Below are 27,461 nucleotides of genomic sequence, written 5' to 3' on the forward strand. Positions count from 1 at the left end.
GCATTTAAGGAAGCACTCATTCTCAGAGACATGCAAGCACAGGGTTGCCCTGTGAGAGTGAGTCCCTCCTAAATTTTACAAACTAGGCAGTTCCTTTACCTGGTCCTAGCCCCAACCCTGTTGGGAAGCTTTACAAAATACTAATTTCTGGTCCCCCCCCACACACACTCACCCCCAGACCACCTCTGATTTAATGAGTCTAGGGATCAACCTGGACTTTGAGATATTTTAAAGCTCCCAAAGTGATTCTAATGTGTAACCGGTTTTGAGAACCACAGATACAGTGAGTTTCCCCAAGCAGGACACAGCATCAGGGGCCAGAGCTATTAATTATCAAATATCAGGGCTTGGAGCAAAGATGGTCAGGTTCTTTGCCTGAAGTTGACTTTTCCTTGAGCAGCTTTGCAAGGTTTAGGATTCCCTCTTCCAATGATACAGCCCCATCTTGAGTAGCTATCAGGAGGGCTTCTGTAAACTAGCTCACTCAATTGTGATGACAACCCACAAAAATACGTGTTATTTTCTTCATGTCGTGAAGAGGAAACTGCAGCCCAGAAAGGTTGAGTCATTTGTCCAATGTGCCACACAGAGAGGAAATAGGGTGTGTCTTATTCTGTTTGTGTTACTAAAAAGGAATTCCTGAGACTGGGTAATGTATAAAGAAAAGAGGTTTATTTGGCTCATGGTTCCGAAGGCTGTACAGGAAGCACAGTGTTAGCATCTGCTTCTGGGGAGGACTTTAGGCTGCTTCCACTCCTGCAGAAAGCAAAGGTGAGACAGTGTGTGTGGAAATCCTATGGCCAGAGAGGAAGCAAGAGGTGTGGGGAGATGCCAGGCTTTTTTTAACAGTCAGATCTTAGGGGAACTAATGAAGTGAGAACTCACTCATTACCATGAGACGGCAAAAAGGCAGGTAGGAGGGATCTGCTCCCATGAGCTAAACAGCTCCCACCAGGCCCCATGTTCAACATTGGAGTTCAGATTTCAACATGAGGTTTTGGGGACAAACATCTGCTCTATAGCACAGTACAGAGCCAGCCCTGAGTTCTTCTTTCTTCAAAGTATGGGTTCCTAACCTTCTACTAAGCTATAGTAGGCTCTCCTGAGAAAGTGGCTACCTTTAATCTATAGTAATGGTAACTGTGGTTCTGAATTTGTGACCTGTAAATACCTTGTCTTACAAAAATCTCCTTGCCCTTGACCTTGGAGAAAATCAAGCCACTGTGTCCCTTTTTTACCTCCAGTCACCAGACTCAGTGGAGGTGGAGCTCTGCCCCCCAAGTCTGTTTAAGTTTGGATATGATTGCTTCTGGGTCCAGGAGGGGTCCCATGTTCGCATGCCTAGATCTCCTGCTGATGGCAGGTGAAGCCTCTGGGGATGCAAGGTCCACATTAATTGTCTGCAGTCTCCAGAGCACTCAGCAAATGGCAGTTGCCATGCAGGAATGCTGGGGTGAATGCAGAAATTCTGGGGTGAATGCAGGAATGCATGGGTCTTTGGATTGACATGTCCCTTCAGCTTGGGGATGCCTACAACTCACAAGACATGCTGGGAAAGAAGCACTGAAGGACTGATGCTTGATTTTCTAAAACACACAGATGACTGAGGGCCTGGAGCAAAGGCAGTTCCAGGAAGGATGTCTTTCAAAAGCTGACAGGATAACCATAGAGCTCCACAAAGAGAATGCAAAGACCCAAGACCTATAGTACACTTGCATCAAAAATAGAGTGAGCTGCTACTGGAATGATCAAGATTTGCATTCTCTGTGGGTCCATCACTTAGCCATAGAAATATCCCTCACTTCTTTCTCTCCTGAAAGTGTCACTTTTTTTTTTTTTTTTTTTTTTGAGACGGAGTTTTGCTCTTGTTACTCAGACTGGAGCGCAATGGCACGATCTCGGCTCACCGCAACCTCTGCCTCCTGGGTTCAGGCAATTCTCCTGCCTCAGCCTCCCGAGTAGCTGGGATTACAGGCACGCGCCACCATGCCCAGCTAATTTTTTGTATTTTTAGTAGAGATGGGGTTTCACCATGTTGACCAGGATGGTCTCGATCTCTTGACCTCATGATCCACCCGCCTCGGCCTCCCAAAGTGCTGGGATTATAGGCGTGAGCCACCGCGCCCGGCCCCAATAGTGTCACTCTTATGCTCGAGTTCTTAATTGGCTCCCACCGCCTCCCAAGCCAGGTGCAAGTCCTGGTTCTTCACTTTCCAGTTACGTTTACTTGGGCAAGACACCCAACCTCCTAGTCAGAGTTTCTTCATCTAAAATACAGAGATGTTCATAGTAGTATACTACTTCTGATACGTTGATTTCAATGTGATTGTGATTTTGCAGCAGGTTCCATCAAGAGGTGGAGCTTATTGCCCCACTCCTTGAATCTTGACTGGCCATGTGAAACAAACAGAACCCAGCAGAGTTGACTGTGTGTCAATTCTAAGCCTAGACCCCTAGAGGCTTTGCATGTTTCCTGTGTTTCAGAATTCTGCCACTGGGATGTGGACCAGCCCAAGCTAGCCTGGTGAATGTGAAAACAGTCAACAGCCCAGCTGAAGCCACCTAAGACCAGCCAGGCCTAAGCTGATCAATCAGCTGAATCCAGATGTATAAGTGAGCCTGAGATCAGCCAAACTTGGTCTAGATCTGCCAAACCTCTCTATACCCATGATAAATAATAAATGATTGTTCTTTTAAGCCACTAAGTTTTGGACTAGCTTGCTACACAAGCTGATTGATACACTACTACATAAGAGTTTTGTGAGTATCAAATGAGATCAGGTATCTAAAGTGCTTAGCATAGTTCTTGGAACAGCATAAATGCTCAATAAATATCAGTTAGTATGAGGAATGGTACTAATATAGCTGCAGCAGAAGAAGATATTCTAAACTTCTTATAATGTTCAGTATAGCTTGCTAATCTTACTGTACACCACCTGGACTGAAGTCAGATTGAGCTACTCTCCACAAATGTATTTCTCACATTTTAAACTTGGCTGTACTCTTTCCTCCCACATGGAATGTTTTCCTTGCATGTGTACCTCCCAACTTGTCTCTGACTTTGAAGATCTAGCTGAAATGTCATCAGCTCCAAGAAGCTTTCAATGATGCCAGCCCATGGAATCAATCTCCCAATTCTCTGTTTTTCTGTGGTTCTTTGATGCTTTATCATAAGCTGATTCTTCACTCTGTGTCAGAGTTCATTGTGTCTATATGACACTCATGACTTCAAATTTTCTGAGGACAGACCTGAGAACATGTTAATCTCTGCTATTCCTCAATGGGCCTAACACAGTGCTTAAATCAGAAATGACAAATTTGAAAATTTAAGTGCAAGCCAGTTCTAGTCAGTTGGTAATAACTTCCTTGAGTGCTAAATTGGAAATAATCCTGAGGTCGTGTCTGGCTCAATCATCAATGTCATTCATAGGCACAAAATAGGAAAGGGCAATATCAGAGTAGATACTTGAATACTTGCTAACTATATCCAGTTTTAAAACTCCATACTTGAAACAAACAAAATATATGATGCAATGCTACAATTCTCTAACCTGTCTAATTGTTATGTCATCTCAGCCTCATGACATTCCTGTATTTATTTTTCTCCACTTTATGGGAGAGGTTGAATGGCTTAACTCAAATCACTCAGTCAGCAAGCGGCAATTCTCAAACTTGAATATAGATCACTGCCCCTAAATTCAAGACTGTTTAGACTGTAGGGTATGAATTGAACTGACATCATAGCCCAGAGTTTATACTTTCATGCACCATGAAAATTCACTTCAGTTATGTAAATTGGAATATTTATTTAAAACACGGGAAAGTACACTATAGTCAAAAGCACATATGTGCATTGCCCGCATACACACAACAGAGAGGCATGAAATCAAAGAACGTGCTTTGAGTTCTTTCCTTCTGTAATTCTCCATGTGGCCAACTGGGCATGTGCCATTGCCATTGCTATAGTGGCATCATCAGGCAATAATTTAATGACTGATTTACCCAGTACTAAATAAAGACAACATTTTTTGTATAGTAACTTTGGCTGGAAAACAGAAATATTCCAGAAAATCCAATTTTCTGGTTAATAAAAAGTGACTACATGGACTATTATACAATAATGAGGAACAATGAACTATGCGTACACAGAGAAGTGTGGACAGGTCACAAAAATAGAATGTTTTACGAGATAATTAGTAAACAGAGCAAAATTCTTAGAACAGACCAGTTTATGTAAATTAAAAACACATATGTAAGACCACATTACATGTTTTACATATGACACCCTATCCATATCATGGGAAGGGGAATGGGAATGGAAATCATGTAAAACAATTGAAATAAGTTGTCAAGAAGGGGCCTCACCCATCCAGTGATAATAATTTTCTAAGAATTGAAAAATATAAGCAGCACAATTCTATGGCAAGAAGGGCGTACTTCTATGACAGATGTCCATTGTTTTTAATTAAAAATAAATTAACTAAGTTCAATTAAAGCTCTACACAAACCGAAAGTGGATTCAAAATATACAAATGCCTCAAATACCATCAGAATTACTTTCCTTTAAAAGTGCTTTTGTATGGAATATACTTTTCTCTGCCTGCTAGTTCATAAGTAGATGGGATACTTTCTATGATCCAAGCATTAGAAATACAAAATAATGTAGAATCTCTGCCCTCAAGAAATTTAAGAACTATTAGTATTTATTGAACACTTATTAAATGCTAAGCTCTGCCCCAAATATGTTATATATAGTGTAATTATTTTGCATAATGTGATAGCAATTATTGTATCTTTTTTATAGATCAGAAAACTAAGGCTAACAAAAGTCAATAATTTTACCCAAAGACACAGCTAGAAAGTTGCAGAGCTGGAATTCAGACTCAAATCCCCCTTTCCACAAAGCACAAGTCCTTTCTATAGAATTACATTGTGTACAATCTGATAGCGGGGCAGGTGGGGGTGAAGGTATAAAGAATCTGATGATAATTATTATAAACATCCTATGGACTCTGAGCTTATTGAGGGCACAGGCTAGTTTTTATTTTCCCTTCAGGGATAGAGCTCAGCATGATACCTGACAACATTCTTGTTAAGTAAAAAAAGAAGTTGATAGCTCTAAGAAGAGAAGTGTGGATTTATGACTAAACTTTTTGGTTAATATCTTTTCAAATGAAGCCAATTTTATTGTATTTATCTTTTTATATATAGACTAGGAAGTTTTATAGACACCCATGGATATTGGCACTTAATTGATACCACATGATACAATAAACCATGTACCAACATGTGCTAGAGGAGATTCTCACCTACCCCAGAGCTGGAGACTGCCTGGGTTCTTCTATTTAAATGAAAAGATTTAAATCAGTAATCATATCTAGTTTTTAAAGCATCATCAACACCATCATCATCACCATCACACCACTAACATTATTTTTGTAATATCTGCCACTGTCTGTGAAACATATTTCACCTGCCAAACGCCGTGCTAAGCATTTTGCATGCATCAACTCATTAACAGTCTTATGAATTATTGCTGTTTTTTATCCCATTTTACAAATGAGCAAAATAAACCTCAAAGAAGTTATTTGCCCAAGATCACATAGGTAATAAGCAATAGAATCATGTATTAGTCTGAGTAGGCTAGGATAAGCTGCAATAACAAATATCTCTCAAGTATCAGTGGCTTAATTTATGCCAAGTTTGCTGCAAGTCTGAGACTCTCAAGACCAACTCTCCTCCAGTCAGTGACTTAGAGATCTAGTAGCTCCGCCTATGCCAATACAAAGTCTGCACATTTGCAGAGGCAGAGGAAGAGAGTAATGAGCATCTCACATGGAGACTTCCTGCCACCTCAGGTTAGAAGTGACTCAACGTTGCTCATATTTCTGTGTCTCAAACTAGTAACATGGCTTTTCCAACTTCAAGGAGGCTTGGAAGTATTGTTTCCAGCATGCCCAGGATGAAAAGAAGTGTATGTAGATGAACACTAGGACTATCTACACAAATAGAGACTCCAAAAGCCTCTTAATCCCTGGAGACACTTGCATCCACCATGAATGTTAGGTTTGACAGTTTGAATACTTCCTTAGGACATGGCAAGCGTTGGCACGTGATATGTGTTGACCCTGTGCTCAGACCCTTACAAGGCCACCTACGCATTACTGTTTAGCCCTCACAATAATACCATGAGATAGGCACTATTGTCCCATTTTATAGATGAGGAAACAGGTTCAGAGAGATGAAGTGATTTCCCCAAGCCAGAGCGAAGACCAAAAGCAAGAGTTTTCTACCTCAAAAACTAAACTACAGCAAGATCAGAAGATCAGAAAATAATTGTACTACTCACTTTTGTTATTTTACAAAATGATTCCAAATATGTTATGGATTTAGTGTTCACCACAATTCTATGAGGTTAGTAGGGACACCTCCAAAACACAAGTGAGGACACTGGAGCTCAGCAAGGTCAAAGACATCACCAGAGAGGCAATGAAACCAAGTCCATCTTTGGGTAGAGGTCAAGCGCATTCAAAATAAAGAGTCCCAGTGCCAGGTGAATGAAAGGTAGTAGGCCCCCCCCAACCTTGTCCTGGCAGCCTAATCCCTTTAGAGAGAAGGCAAGAGACATTCTACCCCTACAGAGTTCATGCTCTTAAACACTTATAAAAGCTTTAATATTCAGACAAAATCCAGACCTAAGTGCAAAGGTTACTGGAGTTGGGATTTTATTGCCAGATGTAAATCCATCTTCTCTAAGACCTGCTCCAGTTCCCTGGTGCCTCACTTGAAATATTTCATGTGCACTGAATGGATTTGTTGGCTCCCTGTTGCCTTTGTAAATTATAAAGTTCAACTTTCTTAAGGCCTGGATCCAGCAAGGGTAGATCTAACTGTCCCATGCCAAGTTTTGAATGGAGGACAGCTTTGCTTCATTCCTGGAGAGTGCCATTATTGACACTTTCCAAAATTAATAAATCACCTGCCATTTTGGATTGGGGGTGGGTGGCTGCTGCTGAGCTCACAGAAGATCACCTCAACCTTCAGGGCCCAAGTTTGGGTCACACCCTCACTGTTCTGTGGCCACGGTTGATTGGTTCAGCCATAAAAACACTGGACCAACAAACGGACCCATCAGATTCTCTCTTTTAGGAATATGACACTTATTCCAAAGGACATTCCTGTTGGAACTCAAGATTTCTTCATGGCAGCCCCCAGGAGAGAAAGTCCCAAGCCTTTTGCTGAGATCTCTGCATCTGGCTTCCCAAAGTGGGGTGTCTTAACTTACCCTTTCATCCCCCTGCCCTTGAAATGCAGCTTTTTCATTTCACTTAGGTACAATTAGGGTCTATTAGTTGTTGCAACCGAAAGAATCTTGACTACTGCCTATGTGAATCCACCCACCCTCAATACAGACACACATCATTTTCAGCTCCTCACTGCCCATGACCTACTTTTGTGTATTCCTCCCCAAAGATCATCAGCTGTACCTGCTTTCTTTTGGAGTCCCCACAGAATTGTAGAGCAGGGCGTTGGACAGGGAAGACTATAGTGTATGCCTGGGCAAGGAATTCCAGAAGATGCTGCATCTCATCAGCACTTATATGTGACACTCTGCTAGAGCCCAGAGCTGCTGCTGATGAATGATTCAGAGAGACTCTACATCCTTCCCAATGCACCCTAACCACCTTCTCTGGCTCCCTTCCATTCATTCACTCCCATCTACCCTACTGTTAGATTTCTGAATAGCTCACTCTATGGCTTTGTGTATGCCATTCTTGCTACTACCTGGAATGCTTCTTTTCTTCTCTGATTAAAAACCCAACTCGTCTGTTTCAGCCAGATTATTTCTTGATCAGTTGCACACATCTACAAGGCAAGATTAGTTAAGATTAGTTACTTTTATTGCCCATTACACACTTAACATGTCGTATTATTATTATTTTCTGATTTATTTATTCTTTGTCTCCCAGTGGACCAGTTGTTATTTAAACGTCTCTTTATTCACAGGATTAATGTTGCGAAGTAGCTATCATATGCCTCTGTACAAAAAGGACTTCTGGATTCATCTGCACTTTTTTTTAGTCCATTCTTAAGCGGGAGATATGCCCTCATGGAATAAGTTACTAGAAATAATATTAGTTATTAAATTGAAGGAGGGCATATCATAAATGCTGCCCTGTGAGCAAGTTTGGTCCTGCATATAACTAAAGGGAAAAGTGTACAGGGTAGGGTGGGAGAGAGTGCAAGACAGAAAAGTATGTAAAATGAAAAATAACAAAGAAGAAAAAAGGCCAATCTCAACAGATTCTCTTTTTTTGCTTTTGGCTAGCTTCTGCATGGGCACAAATCGGATTTGGTCATGGTCATCCATCAAGAATGCCCATGAAAATATCCCATGCTCATTAAGAGAAAAAACACTCTCTCCTCCATAATTAAGTAATACTACCCAGGTGTCAAAAGAGGGATAATTCTGTGCATGTTGGAAAGATGAACAAATAGATTCTAATTCATTTTATTTTATTTTAAGTTCCAGGGTACATGTGCATAATGTGCAGGTTTGTTACGTAGGTAAACGTGTGCCTTGGTGGTTTGCTGCACCTATCAACCCATCACCTAAGTATTAATCCCAGCATGCATTAGCTATTTTTCCTGATGCTCTCCCTCCCCCTTCATCACTCCTTCACAGGCCCCAGTGTGTGTTGTTCCCCTCACTGTGTCCACGTGTTCACATTTTTCCTCTCCCACTTATAAGTGAGAACATGAAGTGTTTGGTTTTCTGTGCCTGCATTAGTTTGCTGAGGATAATCACTTCCAGCTCCATCATGTCTCTGCAAATGACATAATCTCTTTCCTTTTTATGGCTGCATAGTGTTCCATGGCATATACGCATCACATTTTCTTTATCCAGTCTATCACTGATGGACATTTGGGTTGATTCCATGTCTTTGCTGCAATGAACATACATGTGCATGCATATATCTATAAAATGGAATGATTGATATTCCTTTGGGTATATACTCAATAATGGGATTGCTGGGTCAAATGGTATTTCTGGGTCTATGTCTTTGAGGAATCACCACACTATCTTCCACAATGGTGGAACTAATTTGCATTCCCACCAACAGTGTAAAAGTGTGCCTATCTCTCCACAACTTCATGAGCATCTGTTGTTTCTTGGTTTTTTAATAATTGTCACTCTGACTGGCATGAGATGGTATCTCATTGTGGTTTTAATTTGCATTTCTGTAATGATCAGTAATGTGGAGCTTTATTTATGTTTGCTGGCCACATAAACGTCTTCTTTTGAGAAGCGTCTGTTCATATCCTTTTCCCACTTTTTAATGGGGTTTATTTTTTTCTTGTAAATTTAAGTTTCTCGTGGACTCTGGATATTAGACCTTTGTTAGATGGATAGATTTCAAAAAGTTTCTCCCATTCTGTTGGTTGTCTGTTCACTCTGATGACACTTTCTTTTGCTGTACAGAAACTCTTTGGTTTAATTAGATTCCACTTGTGAATTTTTGCTTTTGTTGCAATTGCTTTTAATGCTTTTGTTATGAACTCTTTGCCCATGCCTATGTCCTGAATGGTATTGCCTAAATTTTCTTCTAGGATTTTTATAGTTTCAGGTTTTCATTTAAGTCTTTAATCCATCTTGAGTTAATTTTTGTATAAGGTGTAAGGAAGGGGTTCAGTTTCAGTGTTCTGCATGTGGCTAGCCGGTTCTCCAAGAGCCATTTATTAAATAAGGAATCCTTTCCCCATTGCTTGTTTCTGTCAGGTTTGTCAAAGATCAGATGGTTATCGATGCGTGGTCTTATTTCTGAGTTATCTATTCTGTTCCATTGGTTGTGTGTCTGTTTTTGTACCAGTATCATGCTGTTTTGGTCACTGTAGCCTTGAAGTATAATTTGAAGTCAGTTAGTGTGATGCCTCCAGCTTTGTTTTTTTTTTTTTTTGCTTAGGATGGTCTTGGTTATATGGGATCTTTTTCAGTTCCACATGAATTTTAAAGTAGTTTTTTCTAATTCTGAAAATGTCAATGGTAGTTTAATGGGAATAGCATTGAATCTGTAAATTACTTTGGACAGTATGGCCATTTTCATTATATTGATTCTTCCTATCCACGAGCAAGGAATGTTTTTCCATTTGTTTGTGTCCTCTCTGATTTCCAAGCAGTTATTTATAGTTCTCCTTGAAGAGGTTCTTCTGTCCTCTTCTTAGCTGTTTTCCCAGGTATTTTATTCTCTTTGTAGTAATTGTGAATGGGCGTTCATTCATGATTTGATTCTCTGCTTGTCTGTTGCTGGTGTATAGAAATGCTTGTAATTTTTGCACATTGATTTTGCATCCTAAGATTTTGCTGAAGTTGCTTATCAGCTTAAGAAATGTTTTGACTGAAACAATGGGGTTTTCTAGGTATAAGATTATGTCATCTGCAAACTAAGACAATTTGACTTCCTCTTTTACCATCTGAATACCTTTATCTCTTTCTCTTGCCTGGTACCCCTAGCCAGAACTTCCAATATTGTATTGACGAGGAGTGGTGAGAGAGGGCATCCTTGTCTTGTGTCAGTTTTCAAGGGGAATGCTTCCAGCTTTTGCCCATTCAGTATGATATTTGGTATGAGTTTGTCATAAATGGCTCTTATCATTTTGAGGTATGTTCATTCACTACCTAGTTTATTGAAAGTTTTTAACATGGAGGGATGTTGAATTTTATCGAAGGCCTTTTCTGCATCTATTGAGATAATCACGTGATTTTTATCTTTAGTTCTGTTTATGTGATGGATTTACATTTATTTATTTGCATATGTTGAACGAGACTTGCATCCCAGGGATGAAGTTGGCTTGATTGTGGTGAATAAGCTTTTCGATGTGCTGCTGGATTCGGTTTGCCCATATTTTATTGAGAGTGTTTGCATCGATGTTCATCAAGAATATTGGTGTGAATTTTTGTTGTTGTTGCTGTATTGCTGCCGGGTGTTGGTATCAGGATGATGCTAGCCTCATAAAATGAGTAAGAAAGGAGTTCTTCCTTTTCAATTGTTTGCAGCTCCTCTTTGTACCTCTGGTAGAATTCAACTATAAATCTGTCAGTCTGATCCTGGACTTTTTTTTTTTTTTTTTTGGTTGGTAGGCTATTTATTACTGCCTCAATTTCAGAATTCATTATTAATCTATTCCAGGATTCAGCTTCTTTCTGGTTCAGTCTTGGGAGGATGTATATGTCCAGGAAGTTATCCATTCCTTCTAGATCTTCTAGTTTAACAAATAAGATTCTTAAGTGAAAAGGAAAAGCAGTAGAATGACACTCACTGTATAGAAAATAGCTAACATCTCTGAGTGGTTTCAGTGTACCAGGGGACAGTTCTATGTATTCTACAGAACAAGTTATTAAATCATCAGAAGAAACTTGTGTGTCAGGCTTATCATCCCCTTTTACTGAGGAAATTGAAACACAGAGGTTAAGCAACTTCTTCAAGATAACATAGCTAGTAAGTGGTGGAGCCACTAATCAGGCTGCCCATATACTATGCTATACCATATTAGCTGCCTCCATCAGGCTCCATCAGGCAGCAAGCTGCCATTACATGTGTGTGTGTGCTTGTGTGTGTGTGTGTGTGTGTGTGTGTGTGTGTGTGTTAGAAAGAGAGAGAGAAAAAGAGAGGGTGGGGAGAGAGAGCAAGATCTCCTATGTATAGCTTATATTTATGTTATTAACATAGAAAACTCTGGAAGGAAGCCAAAAAACCATTGGAAGTCCATGCCTCTGGGGAGTGGGGATGAAATAATCAGATGACTTATTTGTCTCTTTGCACCCTCCTACACACCGTCTCAGGAATTCATTTAGCTGTAAGTAACAGAAAACCAAATTAACAGAGACCTAAACAAAACCAGTTTATTTGTCTTACATAACTAGAAGTCCTAAAGTAGTGGTTTATTGGCTCCTTGGTATCAGGGCTACTTCCCTGCAATTATCTTGGCCTCACTGTCATAGCAACTCTCCTTCTTTGTTTTATTTTTTTCTCCATGGGATTCTTCTTCATCCAGCATCCATATATTTTACCCGTGTACCTTGTTTATTGCCTGTCTTCTGCTCCAGAATGTCAGCTCTGTGAGGATGGAGACTTTGTTTTGTTCTCAACCATATCCCAGCACCTTAAAACCCTACCAGGTACAGAGTAAGCACTCAATAAACATTGTTGAACTAATGAATGCTTTAGTTGTCATGTTCATATTCAAAAGAAGGAGGAGGTGACACCACTGCATCTGTCCTCTTCTATTATGAAAACAAGTGCTTTTTCAGAATCTCCCACCCAGATTTCCTCCAGGTTTTATGGAGCAGAATTGGGTCACATGGCATGCTCCTCTCCCCTGAGCAGAAGATGCCTGAAACCCAGGGGCAGGAGGCTGTGACTGTACTTGGCCATGCTGCACAACGTCAAGGTATTGCTAGCAAGGAAGAAGCAGGGAGCAGGTATCAGGTGGACAACCAGCCGCCTCTCCCACACGTCACTGACTTTTCATCATGTGCGTGTTCCACTTTTATTTCATGTTTTTCTTGAAAACAGATTCCTGGGTCCCACTGTAGGCTTACTCAGAATCTCAGAGGGTGAGGTGAGGTATTTTTGCTTTTCAAAGATTCTAATGCACCATCAATGGTAGAAAGGACTTTCTGGAAAGACAGAATTTAAAGTTAGGAGAAGGAATTTATGGTTGTTGAAAAGAAAGTGTGGTTCGACTCTCACAAAGATCTAAGCCCAAGGGGCCTTTGTAGATCATCAAATTAAACATGTCCATTTTGCAAATGAGTAAACTGAGGCTTCCAGAGGGGAAGAGACTTGTCCAAAGCCTTCCAGGCAATCAGAGGCAGAGCCAAGGTGAGATTTCAGAGTTCTGTCTCCCAGACCAGGGCTTTGCTCCCTTCAACCCTTGGCTGGCTTGTTCTTTATCCTCGCATGTTTACAGCCAAGGGCAGGACCCTCCCATAATTCAGATTTAACTTTTACCGAGAAACAACCAAGTATCAATTTTTCCTTTCTCCTTTAACTGCATAATCTAGAGTCATAAATTAGTCCCAAAGCAAAAAGATGCCCTTAATCCCCACACTACTTTTTCATATCCCTGTGGTGTTTACAACGTAAAAAGAGTTTTAGTGGTTAATATCCACTCTCCGGCCTTCCTTTATTTACATGTATAAATTTCTATTTTATAATCATAGTTGCAGGTTTCCCCTCTGCTCTACATCTGCCCTCGAGCCTAACAGTGACATAGAAAATGGTTTATGTTCTCCGGCCTACACTGACAGTCTAATCCCACTCCTGTATTTCATGGTGTCTCTGTCAAGTCCATTTTCTCCCAGCCACGAGATAGACATGATTCCCAATGCCTCCATCTCTGCAGACTCAGCGCAGCAAGAGCCTGGGAGGAAACCTAGCTACCAACCTCTGAAAGATGTCAACTTCAGGCCAGAGGGTTTCAGAAATGCAGGCAAAGAGATCCACACCAAGATCTCATTGGTGAATTTATGTCATTCAGCTTTAGCACTGTGCCTATGTAATTGTCATGAACACCGCAAACTGTCTTTCTCTTTTGGACTTGGAGTTGGAGCAAACCTGAACAACCAGAAAGCAGAAGTGTGTGTGGCATTAAAACTGTGATGGGAAATCCAGGCTCCAAACCAAAATGAGAGAGGCAAGGTGCCCCCTTCCCAGAGATGGAAAATGCTGCTGGGCTGCCACCCAAAGTCTGTGTTGAACTTCAATATCAGACTTTTCTTAAGGTCTTTATGCTTTGTTGCGAAAGGTGCTGAAGCCTGTAAGAGGACAGGCAGCAATCCAAACACCCAAAGGTTGCTGGGTTGTCTCTTGTGCTAATCAGTTATGTGACCGGAGCCAGCGACTTAACCCTTCTGAACTTCAGTTGCTCATCTGTGAAAAGGGGTGAGAAAACCTGCTCCATAAAACCCCCAGAGTGACACAGAGAGTAGCAGAGAGCAAGTTCTGAAAGTGTTATACATGTAACAGGTAATGTGAGAAGATTTCAGGCAACGGAGATGCTGATGTTCCAAAATTCCAACCTGGCTCTACTCCCTCCTCCAGTCCCATCATCCAGTATTTATGACAGATGTATTTCCATAGCCATTTGGATGTTAACTGTGCACTGCATAAAGGCAAATGTGTAAAATATCAGCTGAGCGTCCAAAGGCATTGGTGTCAAGAAGACTGTAACGTCTCTTTGGATGCCCCAACTTTTTCATTTTCTATACAGATATTTGGTATTGCATAGGCACGAAAGGGCAGAGGAAGCTAACCATGTGATATAAAAGGAACATGGCAGCTCAGTTCAACTACATGTTAGGTGAGGTCATGATTTTTCTGAAATCACATCATATTGGCAATTAAGCACTTAATCTGAAATATGTTATTTTCTGAAGACCTGGACGCCAGCAGCTTGAGCTCAAAGCCTAGATTTTCAATACTAGTTCTATTACACTGGAAAAGCTTCTCTCTCTCTTAGACTTTAACTTCTATAAAATGAAACAAATAATATCCACTTTTTAGGTAAAAATATAGCTAAATTGCAAAGTCCACAGGCGCAAAGATTTTAATTGTCTTGCTGACGCTAAATCTCCAAATGCTAACTCAGAGTTCTTTAATAACAAGCACTCCGTAAATGCTTGGTAAAGGGATGAATGAAGGGTAAATGATACATAATTAAAAAGTGCTAAACCTTGCAGTTAGGACCTTTCGAGTATTCCGTCAACACTAAGCCCCTTTCCAAAATTATTATGGTGTTAGGTAAGTGATTCGAGGATGATCTGAAAGAGTTGACTCATGCGATGTAGCCTGCTGGAGGGCAGGAACCTGCTTTAATTCCGTGCTATTCTCACCTCCTAGAACCAAGCTTGGCGTTTAGTAGACACCCAGAAAATGCCTGTGGAATGAATGATATGTGTCTTTCTTGTCAGGTAGTCTGTGTGCATCCTCATATTCTCGTACTTTCTTACTACTACCTCATACTGTACGTGCACAAAAGATATTCAAGCATTCATAGTATTCTAGGACCACAGTCTGTCAGGTGTGAGATTGCTTTCAACCACAACAATCTGTCAATAGCAAACAAGGATGGTGATGACCGTATAATAGCTTTGACTCCAAAATAACAGAAACATCTTCTATTGCCTCTGAAACTCCCTGCAGTCAGAATTTCAACGGAAAATTGCAATAGAAAATACTCATTGTAAAATTCCACAACCTCTGTCACTATGAAAAATGTCATGAAAGAGTTTCTTTTTTTTTTTTTTAATAAAACAGCAACATGCAAAAGTAATCAGTGCTGGAAAACTCAAAGATAGATTAAGAAACAAGAGGAGCAGATCCAATAGCTCTGGTTTTATGAATAGACTGTTCTACCACCCCACTCATCTGTAGGGTCCTCATGAGATCTTTTTTTACAGCAGGTTATGAATTATCCTCATGATGTCTTTAAATGGATGATCAATACTATATTTTCCCATAAAATGTTTGGTTTGAAATCCGATTTTAAGTGCATTAGAGTTTTTGTGCACCGAGTGGGTGAATGCCATAATAAATTGTCATCAAATATGAAAGAAATATAGCATAGATTAATTGCCGTATTTATTTATGAGTCTATAAAATACCTTGTGAAAGTCCTGGCACATTTTTGGGATACCAATTTGAACCTTCAGGAAAGTTAAAAGCATTAAAAGAGACTGCAAGGAGATTTATTATCAGAATGTTTTTAATTGCAGACCTAAGCAGACATGCAGGTATTAGAACGGCTATGCCCTTAATGGGCATGTCTCATGTGTTTCTCTCTCTCTCTCTCTTTTCTTTAAAAATGATATACTTTCCATATTTTTATTGATTTGAGAAGATTTGTTATAAATTACCATGGCTAGCACGTGACATTACAAATGGTCCCAGCTTCCCTAAAGTAGTGGGCCCCAGGTGGCACAGAGAAGAACAATCCCGGCCAGTTCTAATGCTCAGCTTTAAAAGTAGGAGAAAGCACAGGGAAGAGAATTCTAGAGGAATCCTGCTAATAAGATGAAAATATATAAAGCTTGAAGCTGCTCATGTTTTAATTGAAAGCTTCAAGTCTACGGTGGTGAAATCCTTTAGGGGGAAGAACGACAAAATATCCTTATAAACTGCATGTTAGCAATATATCCTTATAAACTGCATGTTCAGTTAGAGGCTATTTGCAAAAACATACAGCCCCTCCTGTAGCCAAAGCCATGGCTCCCTTTTCTGCTTGTCTAGGCCGTGATTCTATTCCCTAATTGCACACTGAAGGACTATTTCTAGGTCCTGTCACATGGCGGGGAAGGGCATAGCATTTACCCCAGTGAGTGACGGTGTGTTATTACTTTAAAGTCTTAATTTTTTTACATGCATTTCTTTTCCAAAAGACTTAGGCTTCAAAAACTGTTTCCTGGTTTTCAAATCCATACATCTGTTGTTTACTTTAAAGTTTAATTCTTTGAAAACACATCACATGCCTTGAGCTTTTCATTAGAAAGATGCCATCATTCATAGGATAAAATTAATCAAGAATTTTTAATACCTAAAAACTGCTTTAAAAATGAGAAGCTAGTGCAGCAAACCTCCCCACCTATTGATGCCAAAGTCAGATTTTCAAAAATTCCTCTTTCTGAAAATATCAGTCACTCATTTCAATGAATTGTTTTTAAACCAGTATAGAAACAGAGACACTATCTTCTGGCTGAATTGTTTTTCAGGATCTTTCTTTTCAGGGGAGGGGTGCTATTTTGTTTTTGTTGTTGTTGTTGCTGTTGTTTGTTTTGTATGTATATATCAGTCATGGCTGGGTCTGTTTGCTGTTTGCCATTCAATGAATGATTCACACCAAATTTCTAAAACTCCCAATTACTACATAATTTCTACAATACAGATTGACATAAAACAGGGGGTGCAGACCCTGAACTTAATTTTCTTACAGTAGCATCTCTTTAAGGTGTTTTTTCTGCAAAATTATACTGCATCTTCACGGCACACGATGCATGAATTCACACAGTCCAGCTGGAGTTGGCAATGTCTCCTGGCTATGTCTGGCTTTCTATGTGTTTAAAATGTGGTTCTGTGAAAAGACCCAGAATCAGGAGGTCTGAAGTCTAGTTCTTCCTCTGCCACTTACCTGGCTGTGTGATCTTAGACTCGCTTCTCACCTCTCCAATATCCTTATCATTGGCCTTAAATAAGATAAAGCAGAAGGGTTTAGGAAAGCTCCCAAGCACTCAACAAATGCTACAGAATTTTACTGTTATTAACACGCTTTATTAATTTTAACTCCAAGCCGACGTACAATGCTGGCAAACCAAGCCCTTTGCATTCAGTCTTATTTTTTACTTTATCCCAAAGTAGTTAATTCTCTTTCTATTTGCCACCTTTTTGACAAGATACATCAACACTCTCATCTGGGAATTATTGCCTTTTTATTTTCGCCTCCTGGTGCCAGAGTTGCTGTTGACAATATGTATTCAGGCAAGGCAGGGACTCACGGCATTTCACAATCAGATGCCGTGCACACTACTTCCGTCAAAACAATTAGTGTTCATTTCGGCTTTACTCCATGAGACCTGCGGTGACTGATCAGTATAAATTATAGATGCATCTGTCCAGATGCACTTGTTCATTCATGCATAGATTTGAGGAAATTTTATTCTTCTCAGTTCAAAAACAGTCACTTAAAAAATCCATTCTTAAAAAATATAATTTAGCACATTTTCAACTCTGTTATTATGCTCATGTACTCACTCATTCCTTCTGGGATTTGAGGCATTTGAAGTTAATTCGGGGCATTTCCAGGTTGTTATATTTTCCCCTGTAAAATCTGCTGTCTTTATAAATCATTAGGAAATCACATACATTTTTAACCCAAAATAATGAAATACAGTTTGTTTTCCTTCTTTTATTGTTTGTTTTTTTTGTGGCACCTGCATGCAAGTTTATTGTGAATCATACATTCTTTACTCTGCCTGCTCAGGAACTTCAGTGCATTTGAAGCAAAGCAATAAGAACTTCAAATAAACAATGTGGATCTCTGGTACAGATAGGCTTTTGACTGTTTAATTTGTTTCCTATTTGTTTTAATGAGCAGCTAGAGGAACTATCAGGCGTGTCGCGCAGTACAACAAAAGAATCTGTATCATTTGTTTAAAATACTTTAGGTGGAATAACTCCCTTAAATATAATTGGGAGGGTCTATATTTGATGGATTTATGTACTTGCTTCAATAAAATTCTGTGTGTACACATATACGATTGGGGCTTTTTCTCAGAAACTAAATTAATCAGCGCTGAACAAAGCAATATAAGGCTGCCAGGGTGGAGAAACCCAGGGCTGCTGAGGTGGGAGTCTGTGAACCATCAGGAGGACAAAAGCAAATTCTACTGCAACTTCCCTCAATCAGAATTTCCAAGAAACAGACATCTTCTCACCTGAGGTTTCTGCCAGACAGAGGTTGAGACTGGCTTAACCCACTGGCTTTGTTTTGTTACAAGAGTCCCAAAATAGCAAGAAGAGTAGGCACATTTCATAAAACCCTTTTTTAGGAAACCCCATTAACAATCAAATGTCCGCAAAACAAGGGAGATTTACAGTGGGTGCAGCCTCTCCCTGGGAAGAAAATATTAAATCAAGGTCTTGCAAGACTGGGAAGCCAGGGGAGACATGGCAGGCCTTCCTCCCTGGGAAACATTCTAACAGAAGCTACAAAAACCATCAAGCAACTTTGAAGACAATAGAAAAGGTGTCTTCACATAAAACATACTCTTTTGTTTGTTCATTTTTCTTTCCAGAAGAAGAAAAATGCTGAGATACCTTCATAGTCCTCCCTCCCAATTTCCTTCCCCACTGTTCCTCACCCTCTTTTCTTTCTAAAAATTCTGTTGCTTTTCTCAAATCCTAAAGAGCAAAGGCAAGAAGTAGGCCTAGAGGCCCTGCACACAGCATTGATACAGCAGAGATCTTATAAATCAGCTGAAAATCAATAATTCCTATATGGTAGTTTCTCCTTTGCAGCCATATCACCAAGGGACAGGGCTAATGCTTTTTCTCCACCACCAGCCCCATTTTTCTGTCATAAAATTTTTTTTTTTTAATTCTGCTTAGGAACAAATGGGCAATCAAAGTTGCTGAGTCAGTATTTCGACTATCTAATTTTATTACTTTACAATTGACATACCTTCCCTCTGGAAATGTTTGCAATTAATTAATTAGCAGTAATCTTCCCCGAGGGATGAATTTAATGAATACTCTCCAATTCTTAGCGTAAAAAAAATTCCTTAGATGTATCCAAGCTGCAAATGTGTGGATGGTTCCAAAGTGCATTTTGAAAAAATCAAGGGATCTATTACTGTGGTGTTTTTTTTATCACTAAGTCAGTCTGGTGAGGACTATAATTCTTTTTCTAACCAGGAGTTTCCCGGGTTGAACGTAAGGTTTCTCCAAGGTAACACAGCAGTCAGCAGCAGCAGCTGTGTTTGAATGGAGCTTGTCCTCATGGTAATGATCTCTTAAGAAGAGGAGTCTCTGTTTTGTGGTTTCTTTAAGCTCCTTGAGCACTCTGCAGAACGTGAACGGGGTGTGAAGAGCTAGAGATGTCATTCTAAAGAGATCACTGGCTCCCAGTAACCAGTCCCCTCTGTAAGGTACCCGTGGCAAACTCAGAGTTAAAGGATGCTCTGTCCAGGGCCCCAGACCTTGCCCTGCCTCATGCAAGAACCCAGAGCCGTTGCTATCTTCTGGGTCACAGGCTCTCGCGTTTCAGCTAGACAATAAATCTGGGCCCTTGAACCAATCCCTATGGCTCCTAGGAGGAGTTACAGCAAGGGCCTGGGAGACCATTTTTAAAGTATAAAGCGCCGTGACCCCATAAGTGAAAGGCAAGGCTTTCTGAGGTTTCTGGCCGGCAAATCCTACCGGATCCCTGCAGTGCCCTCCGAAGACCTTCCCCTACCAGACCGACAGTCAGTCCCTTTTTGTCTCTAGACGTCTCAGATTGGAGGCTCTCAGAAGGGCAGCTGGGGCCTGAGTATTGAGCCTTCAGATGTGCAGTCTACAGAGCTCGCAAACTGGAGATGCCCTGTGGGGGGGGGGGGAGCGGGTCAGGCCTAGAGGACGCAGCCTCCTCCTGGGCAAAAATGAGCGCCCCCCCACCCACGGCCCACCCATCAATGCCCCTTTGAAGACCCTTGGGATGGAGTGAAGGAGTGGCCAGACAGCCGTACCCAACCGGGCGTCCGAGAGGAGAGCAGGGAATGGGCCGCCCTCCAGGAGCGCTCCACTGTGGCTCTCCAGCGCCACCCCCAGCGGAGCGCAGCAGCTGCAGCCCGGCCCGGGCGCCTTCTTCGGGCTCCCTGGCTCCCTGGCTCCCTTGCGGCCACTGCGGGTGGCGCCCGCCAGGCAGCCAAGCCTTGCCTTCGGAGGAGATACCCAGGGATCTTAGCAAGCAGTCTGCGGACGCCAGGTATCTGCGAGTTTCCCGACCGAATCTGAGGGATCCCGAGCCTCGGCCTCCAGGGGGCGCTACCCGGTCTACTCGAGGACCAGGCGGCTGCAGAAAAGCCCCAAGGTCAAGGCCCTGAGCAAGTCCAGGGCTTGGAGAACCGGAATCTAGCCAGAGTCCTGGGGAGGCTGATGCGGGGAACCAGATCCCCGAGGACAAAGATGGGCGGGCCACTGGGATTCACCGACGCTGCCCGCGGCCGGGAGCTGCTCCAACGAGAGCCGGGCATGTGGCTTGAACAAACTTTCCTGCAGCACAGGGGCGGAGAAGCCGGGCTGGAAGCTTCTCCCCCGGGCCTCTGCTCTCCTCCACCTGCCAGCGCTCAGCCTCCGCCCAGCCTTCGCCCACCCCAGCTCCCTCCCCCTCCCCCGCGTGCTCTGCTCACTCAGACTCGTGTCTCCCCTCTCCCCTCCTCCTTCTCCCTATTGCCTTTCTTCCCCACTTTTCTCCTGTCTCTTCTTTTGTATTCTCTCCTCCCTCGCCGCCCCGGTTGCCTCTCGCCTCCTCCGGGCCGCAGGGGAGGAGGTGAGCGCGCTGCGCCCGGGGCCTGCGCGGCGCAGAGGGAGGCGTTTCTGCTACTTCTCCCGGGTAATTTGGAGAGGTTGTGTGTGTGTGTGTGTGTGCGCGCGCACGCGTGAGCTCCAGGCGAAAAGGGGTAGGATTCAGCGCCGAGCAGAGAGGGTCAGGGTCTTTGACGTTCCTCGCCAGCTGCACAAACCTCCCGGAGCAAGTGTTAGTGTGGGTGAGAGTGCGCGCGCGCGCACGGGCTGGCTGCTTTTGGCACGCTTCGTGGCCCGGGGCCCCGGGGCCCGGGGTCCCGTCTGGCGGCCCGGGATTACGGTGACGTCACATTGAGCCTCTGGCCACCTTGGACTGGGACACCTCCGGAGCCTCACAGCCCCGCGCCGCGCCGCGCCTCACCTCGCCACCACGCGCCTTTGGGAACCCGCATCTACTTCCTTCCCCTGCCCATCCATGGGCCCTTCTGTCTTCCGGACCCCACGGGCCAGAGGGGTGCCTTCCAGAGCACAGGGCTCCGCAGCCGGGCTGCCCTCAGCTCTGCCTCCACTCGGGCCAACCAGGCGGAGGAACCGGAGCTGGGCACCCGCAGCCGTGTAAGGAACTGAGACGCCGCACGGCTGGGGGCGCCGAACAGCTGGGCTGAGACGGGAACTGGAAAGGGAAGAGGGAGGCGGGCCAGGGACAGCCACCATGTCCTTCCCGCACTTTGGACACCCGTACAGCGGCGCTTCCCAGGTAAGAGGCGCCTCTATGGGGACAGACTGGGTGGAGGGAATGCCTAGTGTACGGCGCCTGCCTCTGACCTTCCTCCTCTTGTGTCCTGGAGGAAGCCAGAGGGAGTAAGGATCAGGGTAATGTGTCACAGCCTCCTCTGACATCCCCAATCCCTAAATGAGAACGTTTCGCCCGGGAGTGCACCCTGGAAAATCTTGTGACCCGAAACATGGGCACTCTGACCACGCGCTCAGTAAGGTGGGTGGGATCACAGGAATCTCCCAGTCAGGCCTTCTATACAGAAGTCTGAGGTGACCGGGAGTGTCTTAAAGAAAAAGAAAAAGAAAAAGAACAGACTTCTAGGCTAGAACGCTGTCCATCTCACCATATTGCTATTCATTTGTTGACTTCGGCTCTTATCCTACCCCTTCTTTGGGCGGGCCCAAGCTCTCCGGTTCCCTCCATTTTCCAAAACCAAAGTGGATGTTGTGCGATGACAAGGGTTTCCTGGAAAAGTTCTGCGGACACCCCCTCAACTGGTCTCCAGTTTCTCTCTCCAGTGTATTTTCCTGGTTTCTAGAGCCGGCTCGACCTTTGACCTGCTGTGTGATATTAGACAAGTCTCATACCTCTCTGATCCCGACTCCCTATCTATAAAATGGAATCAGGAATGAGACATTTATGACGGTTTCTAAGGCCACCTTCTAGTTTTGCCTTTGCAAGGTCCTGTGAGGAGGGTGGGGAAGAGGGCTGCGGATTTGGTGTCTTTAATTTGGGTTTCAGAACATTCACAATCCAGGACCCCCTGGAGCCCTGGGGCCTTCCAATGCCCTAGGCGTTTCTAATAAGCAGTTTGGTTAAAAACCCTTTTATAATTTCCGCCCCAGCACCTAACAGAATGCTCAGCCCATGTAGCAGTTAGTTAATGCATAATGAAGGAATGAATGAAGAAGCAATCTGGCTTTTTCCTCTTTGCTTCTAGCTGCAGCCAGTGGGAGGTGGGGAGTCTCTGACCTCCAGTGCCCTCTTTCTCGCCCCTGTAGTTTCTGGTGTCTGCAAGTTCCAGCACCACATGCTGCGAATCCACCCCACGCTCAGTCTCAGATATGGCATCAGGCTCCACCCCGGCGCCCGCTCTCTGCTGCGCACCCTACGATAGTCGGCTGCTGGGCAATGCGCGACCGGAGCTGGGCGCCGCCTTGGGCATCTATGGAGCCCCCTACGCAGCCGCTGCAGCTGCCCAAAGCTACTCTGGCTACCTGCCCTATAGCCCAGAGCCGCCCGCACTGTATGGGGCACTGGTGAGTACAGGGGTGGAGTCCCAGGGGCGTGAGCAGCAGAGGCAGGTGAAGTCCAGAGAAAGTCACAGATGCACAGCTCACCAGGAAAGTAAATGGTTAGGACTGTGTATAAAGAGGAAAACAAACAAACACAGTACCTTACAGTTTGCAGAACTTCATACTGTGTAGAAAACAATTGTACTTCTATTCATTCTGTGAGGTAGGTAAGTCATCACTGATCTCAATTTATGAATGAGGAAATAGAGGTGCACAGAGGTTCAAGTACTTTACCCAAAGTCACAGAGATACAAAGGGTCAGAGAAAAGCTCCTGAAGGAGAAGAAAGCCAGAAGTGCCCCAGTTGGTGTGTGTGTTGGGGAGGGGCCAGGAGGAGGCACAAGCGGTACAGTAATAACAGCAGCTAATATTTAACTACTGCTTATTCTGCACCAGGGATGCTGCCATGCATTCTACCAACATAGTCTTCTTCAATAACCTATAAGTACTACTATCCCCATTTTACTAAGGAAGAAATTGAGGCACAGATTGGTTAAGCAACTGTGCCCAAGGTCACACGATCATTGCCAGTGGCCATACTGGAATTTGAACCAGACCCTTAGTGACTGTTCCATGTGCTCCCTCCCCAACTGTAGTCCTGAATTATCTTTTTCTCTCCTGCCAGAATCCACAGTATGAATTTAAGGAGGCTGCAGGGAGTTTTACACCCGGCCTGGCACAACCAGGAGCCTATTATCCCTATGAGCGGACTCTGGGGCAGTACCAATATGACCGGTAAGGAGTGAAGTGACTGGCACTGAGTCTTTCCTCTCCCACTGCCAAGGTAGGGTGGATGGGGACAGGGAAGAGGGAGGGAGCTGGACCACACTTCCAGGCCACAGACTGCCCTCTGCCTGCAGTTCCTTGTTCCCCTTCTAGAACATTAGCCAGGTTCTCCCCCACAGGTATGGGGCAGTGGAATTGAGTGGTGCAGGTCGCAGAAAGAACGCCACCCGGGAGACCACCAGCACACTCAAGGCCTGGCTCAATGAGCACCGCAAGAACCCCTACCCCACTAAGGGTGAAAAGATCATGCTGGCCATCATCACCAAGATGACCCTCACCCAGGTGTCCACCTGGTTCGCCAATGCACGCCGGCGCCTCAAGAAAGAGAACAAGATGACATGGGCACCCAAGAACAAAGGTGGGGAGGAGAGGAAAGCAGAGGGCAGAGAGGAGGACTCACTAGGCTGCCTAAACGCTGACACCAAAGGTATTGGAAACTTTCACCCCACCTTAAGGGTTTTACAAGCCATCAGGCAGCTTGGTCTTTCAAAGCTGCCCTGTGGGGTAGATTTTCTGGAAGGTCCTCAGGCTTACCCTTGCACTTCCTAGCCTGTGCACTTCCCTCTACCTGCATTTCTCTACAGAACCAGCATCTTCTAGATTAAAGTGTTACCTCCTAAATTCCTTCCTGCCTCACCCAAGCCAAAATATCTTTCCAGTTATTCTTTGTTCTGCCAGACTGCTTGGATTTCCTTTGCCATACTTGTCACTGTGAGAAAGTTTACAAACCCAAATACCCTCTGTAAAATGCCAGCTCCACCAGAAGTCTTACTCACTGCCCTGTGCCCTACACACCTAATACCTAAATGATGGCAGGCACATAGTTGGCCCTCAGTAAATATTTGCTGAATTAAATGATATAACAGCAGCCGCTTGTAGAAGTCGAGATTGAGTAAAAACTGCTCCCTGTTTTTTCACAATTGAGAAACTGAGATCCAGAACTCAGGCAGCGCAAATGGTGTTTCCTTGGCTTGGCACTGCCCAGGAGAGTAAAGGGTGGGGACTGGGTAGGGCAGGAATTCTTTCCCACGGACAGGCGGCCAACAACACCAGGGCAAGTGCAAGGGGTGGTACGACAGGTCTGGTGAATTACACCGCGGATGCCCGCAGATGCCCTCTGTGCAGGGCGCGTCTTGCTAAAATCTTCTCAAGGATGGGCATTCCTCGGATTTCCCTTGGGACCTGGGGCTTTTCTCACTAGCTCTTGATTTCCTGCAGACGTTACTCCTAGCCAGGAGGCCCGGGGGCTCCGGCTGAGTGACCTGGAAGACCTGGAAGAAGAGGAGGAGGAGGAGGAGGAGGAACCTGAAGACGAGGAGGCAATGGCCACAGCTGCGGACAGACTGGCAGAGTTCAGTAAGGGCGCGCAGTCGCTGCCTGGGTTTTGCGCTGCAGCTCGAGAGGGCCGACTGGAGCGCAGGGAGTGCGGCCTGGCCGCTCCCCGCTTCTCCTTCAATGAGCCTTCCGGATCGGAAGAAGCTGACTTCCTCGTGGAGGAGCCAGGCGGCTCCAGGTTGACCATGCACTACCCGTGCGTGGAGAAACCGCGCATCTGGTCTCTGGCGCACACCGCAGCAGCTAGCTCTGTTGAAGGTGCACCCCCTACCCGGCCCAGGCCACGAAGTCCTGAGTGCCATATGATTACTGGACAGCCTCCTGCCTCTGCCCGGCGACTCGCGGTCCCCAGAGACTCCGCGTGCAACGAGTCTTCCTGCATAGCCAAAGCCTTTGGAAACCCCAGGTTTGCCCTGCAGGGACTACCGCTGAACTGTGCGCCTTGCCCGCGGAGGAGCGAGCCTGCAGTGCACTGCCAGTACTCGTCTGGAGCAGAAGGTAGTGGGCCCTCAACGGCGCTGGGAGTATCTGTGCAAAAGACACACACCTACCGCCCTGCCCGGCAATGTACACCCCTTTGCCACTCCTGTCTGCCCAGGTCTCCCACAGACCTGACGGGAGACTGCTTCACAGCACTCTTTCAGACCGAAGCTTAGAGACAAAAGTTCTAGTTCTCCCTTATTTTAAGCCAAATAATAATAAACTCACAGGGAGACTATAATTACCTAGAATCACTTAGCCGTTCAAGAGATGGACAACCAAGATCTCTGCATTCGTGGTCAAGTGTACCGCCAAATTCACCAGGTGTGCATCACCATGCCCCTCTAGGACAATTGCCCTTGTCCCCTGTCTTCAGAGGAGACCCCCGGTCCCCTCCTGTGCTGCTTGGATAGTTTACTAGGGTTGGGCCGGCACCAGAGCTTTTGGAGAAGTCTGAGACTGTGGGCCAGACACACATCATAGATTTATGGTCAGTGCATAAATCTACTTTGCAGCCCTCTCTGTGTCCCACCAAAACCCCTGGAGAGTTGTAGACATGCCCCTGTGGTCAGCAACTTTAGGCCTGGGATTGGTGCTGTCCCTGGAGAGCACTCTGCCAAGGGCTCATCCCCAAGCAGTCCAGTGACTGCCAATCAGTATCCCCTGATGCTGGCTGATTCTTTCACCTTTAAGGACCTGGTGGAAGGGAATTTCCACCCCACAAACGGACATTCCCCAAGCATGAGGCAGCCTCCAGCAATTACTGTCAGATTCTGTTCTTTGTAGTAATTTCTCTCAGGATTAGCTGCTGGCTTAGGAAAGTGGGTTACACTGTTATTTGAATTTACACAACGGATCCAAACATTACCTCTGGCAAGCTAACTGCCTCTAGACCCTTTGCTTGTCTCCAGAAGAGACATGGCTGACCCAGAGGTTTCCTAAGAATTGCGCTAAGCGGCCTTTGGGTTTTAATCAACCTTTCCTCTCTCAGCAGGTTAGGGCAATGGCTGTGATTTGCGGAAGAATCCTGGAAATGGGCCCCGCATTTCGAATTCATCTCCAGGTTAAGAAGCTGCCAGACCTTGCCAGGGACCAGGAGCTCTCACTTTGCCTAAGAGACAGACACACAAAAACCCTCCTAGCAGCTGTCCTTGCACGCAGAGCTGGGGTGGTGGGCAGACTTGGACGTTAGTGGACCCCATGGAGGAGATGCCAGGGCACCTTGAGGAAGGCCAAGTGGGAGGCTGGGTGAGTCTGCCCCACCCACCGACTCTACCAAGTCTGTCTTCCTCCTCTGGATTCAGCACGGCTTCCTGTCCTGCTCACCCCTGTCTCTCACCCTCACCAGCCTCACTTTGTAACTTCATCGCTGACCCAGCCACTAAGGACTGTGTGCGTCTTCTCCCACTCCCAACCCCTTGTGTCCTTAAAAATAATCAGTCCGAACCCATGCTGTGTGGCCTATCTTTGCCAGGGGTGTTTGGAGAGGTCGGGGTCCAGGCAAGGATGCATTGCAGCCAGGGGTTCTTGCGACAGCACAGCCTGGTCTGCAGACCTCAGTTCCTTTAGTAGCTGGGGAAGAAACTGACATGGTAACCGACAAGGCCGTGGGCCTGCAGCCCAGCGGACAAGCCACTGCCTAACCAACCTTTGGAGCCAGGGTGACCATCTCGGGGGTCATGCGCGTGGGAGGTGGCGGGACCTGTCAGGATGTTCATCTGGAAACTGT

At 44.5% G+C, this 27,461-nt stretch overlaps 1 protein-coding gene across 3 annotated transcripts; it reads left to right on the forward strand.

Annotated features, from left to right (window-relative positions):
- Positions 1–21,165: 21,165 nt before the first annotated feature.
- On the forward strand, positions 21,166–27,178 carry IRX6 (iroquois homeobox 6). Of its 3 annotated transcripts, none has more exons than XM_008985883.6 (6): positions 21,166–21,816; positions 22,839–23,096; positions 23,757–23,866; positions 24,037–24,344; positions 25,136–25,750; positions 26,724–27,178. In XM_008985883.6, exons 1-6 carry the CDS (start codon positions 21,772–21,774, stop codon positions 26,729–26,731), a joined length of 1,344 nt encoding a protein of 447 aa, XP_008984131.4. In that variant the 5' UTR covers positions 21,166–21,771; the 3' UTR covers positions 26,732–27,178. The 3 variants fall into 3 exon arrangements, with proteins under 3 accessions (XP_008984131.4, XP_002761004.5, XP_078213915.1); XM_002760958.7 differs by having other exon boundaries at positions 26,727–27,178; XM_078357789.1 differs by lacking the exon at positions 26,724–27,178 and having other exon boundaries at positions 25,136–26,013.
- Positions 27,179–27,461: the final 283 nt, after the last annotated feature.

This window comes from Callithrix jacchus, chromosome 20, assembly GCF_049354715.1.
Source record: "Callithrix jacchus isolate 240 chromosome 20, calJac240_pri, whole genome shotgun sequence".
In the NCBI taxonomy this organism is placed as follows: Eukaryota; Metazoa; Chordata; class Mammalia; order Primates; family Cebidae; genus Callithrix; species Callithrix jacchus.

What these genes read in the sequence shown, in the direction of transcription:
- IRX6 (XM_078357789.1), top strand. Translation starts at nt 21,772, where the DNA reads ATGTCCTTCCCGCACTTTGGACACCCGTACAGCGGCGCTTCCCAG. An exon ending in CGTACAGCGGCGCTTCCCAG is followed by an intron (nt 21,817 to 22,838) that starts GTAAGAGGCGCC and finishes TCGCCCCTGTAG; the next exon opens with TTTCTGGTGTCTGCAAGTTC. An exon ending in CCTAAACGCTGACACCAAAG is followed by an intron (nt 24,345 to 25,135) that starts GTATTGGAAACT and finishes GATTTCCTGCAG; the next exon opens with ACGTTACTCCTAGCCAGGAG.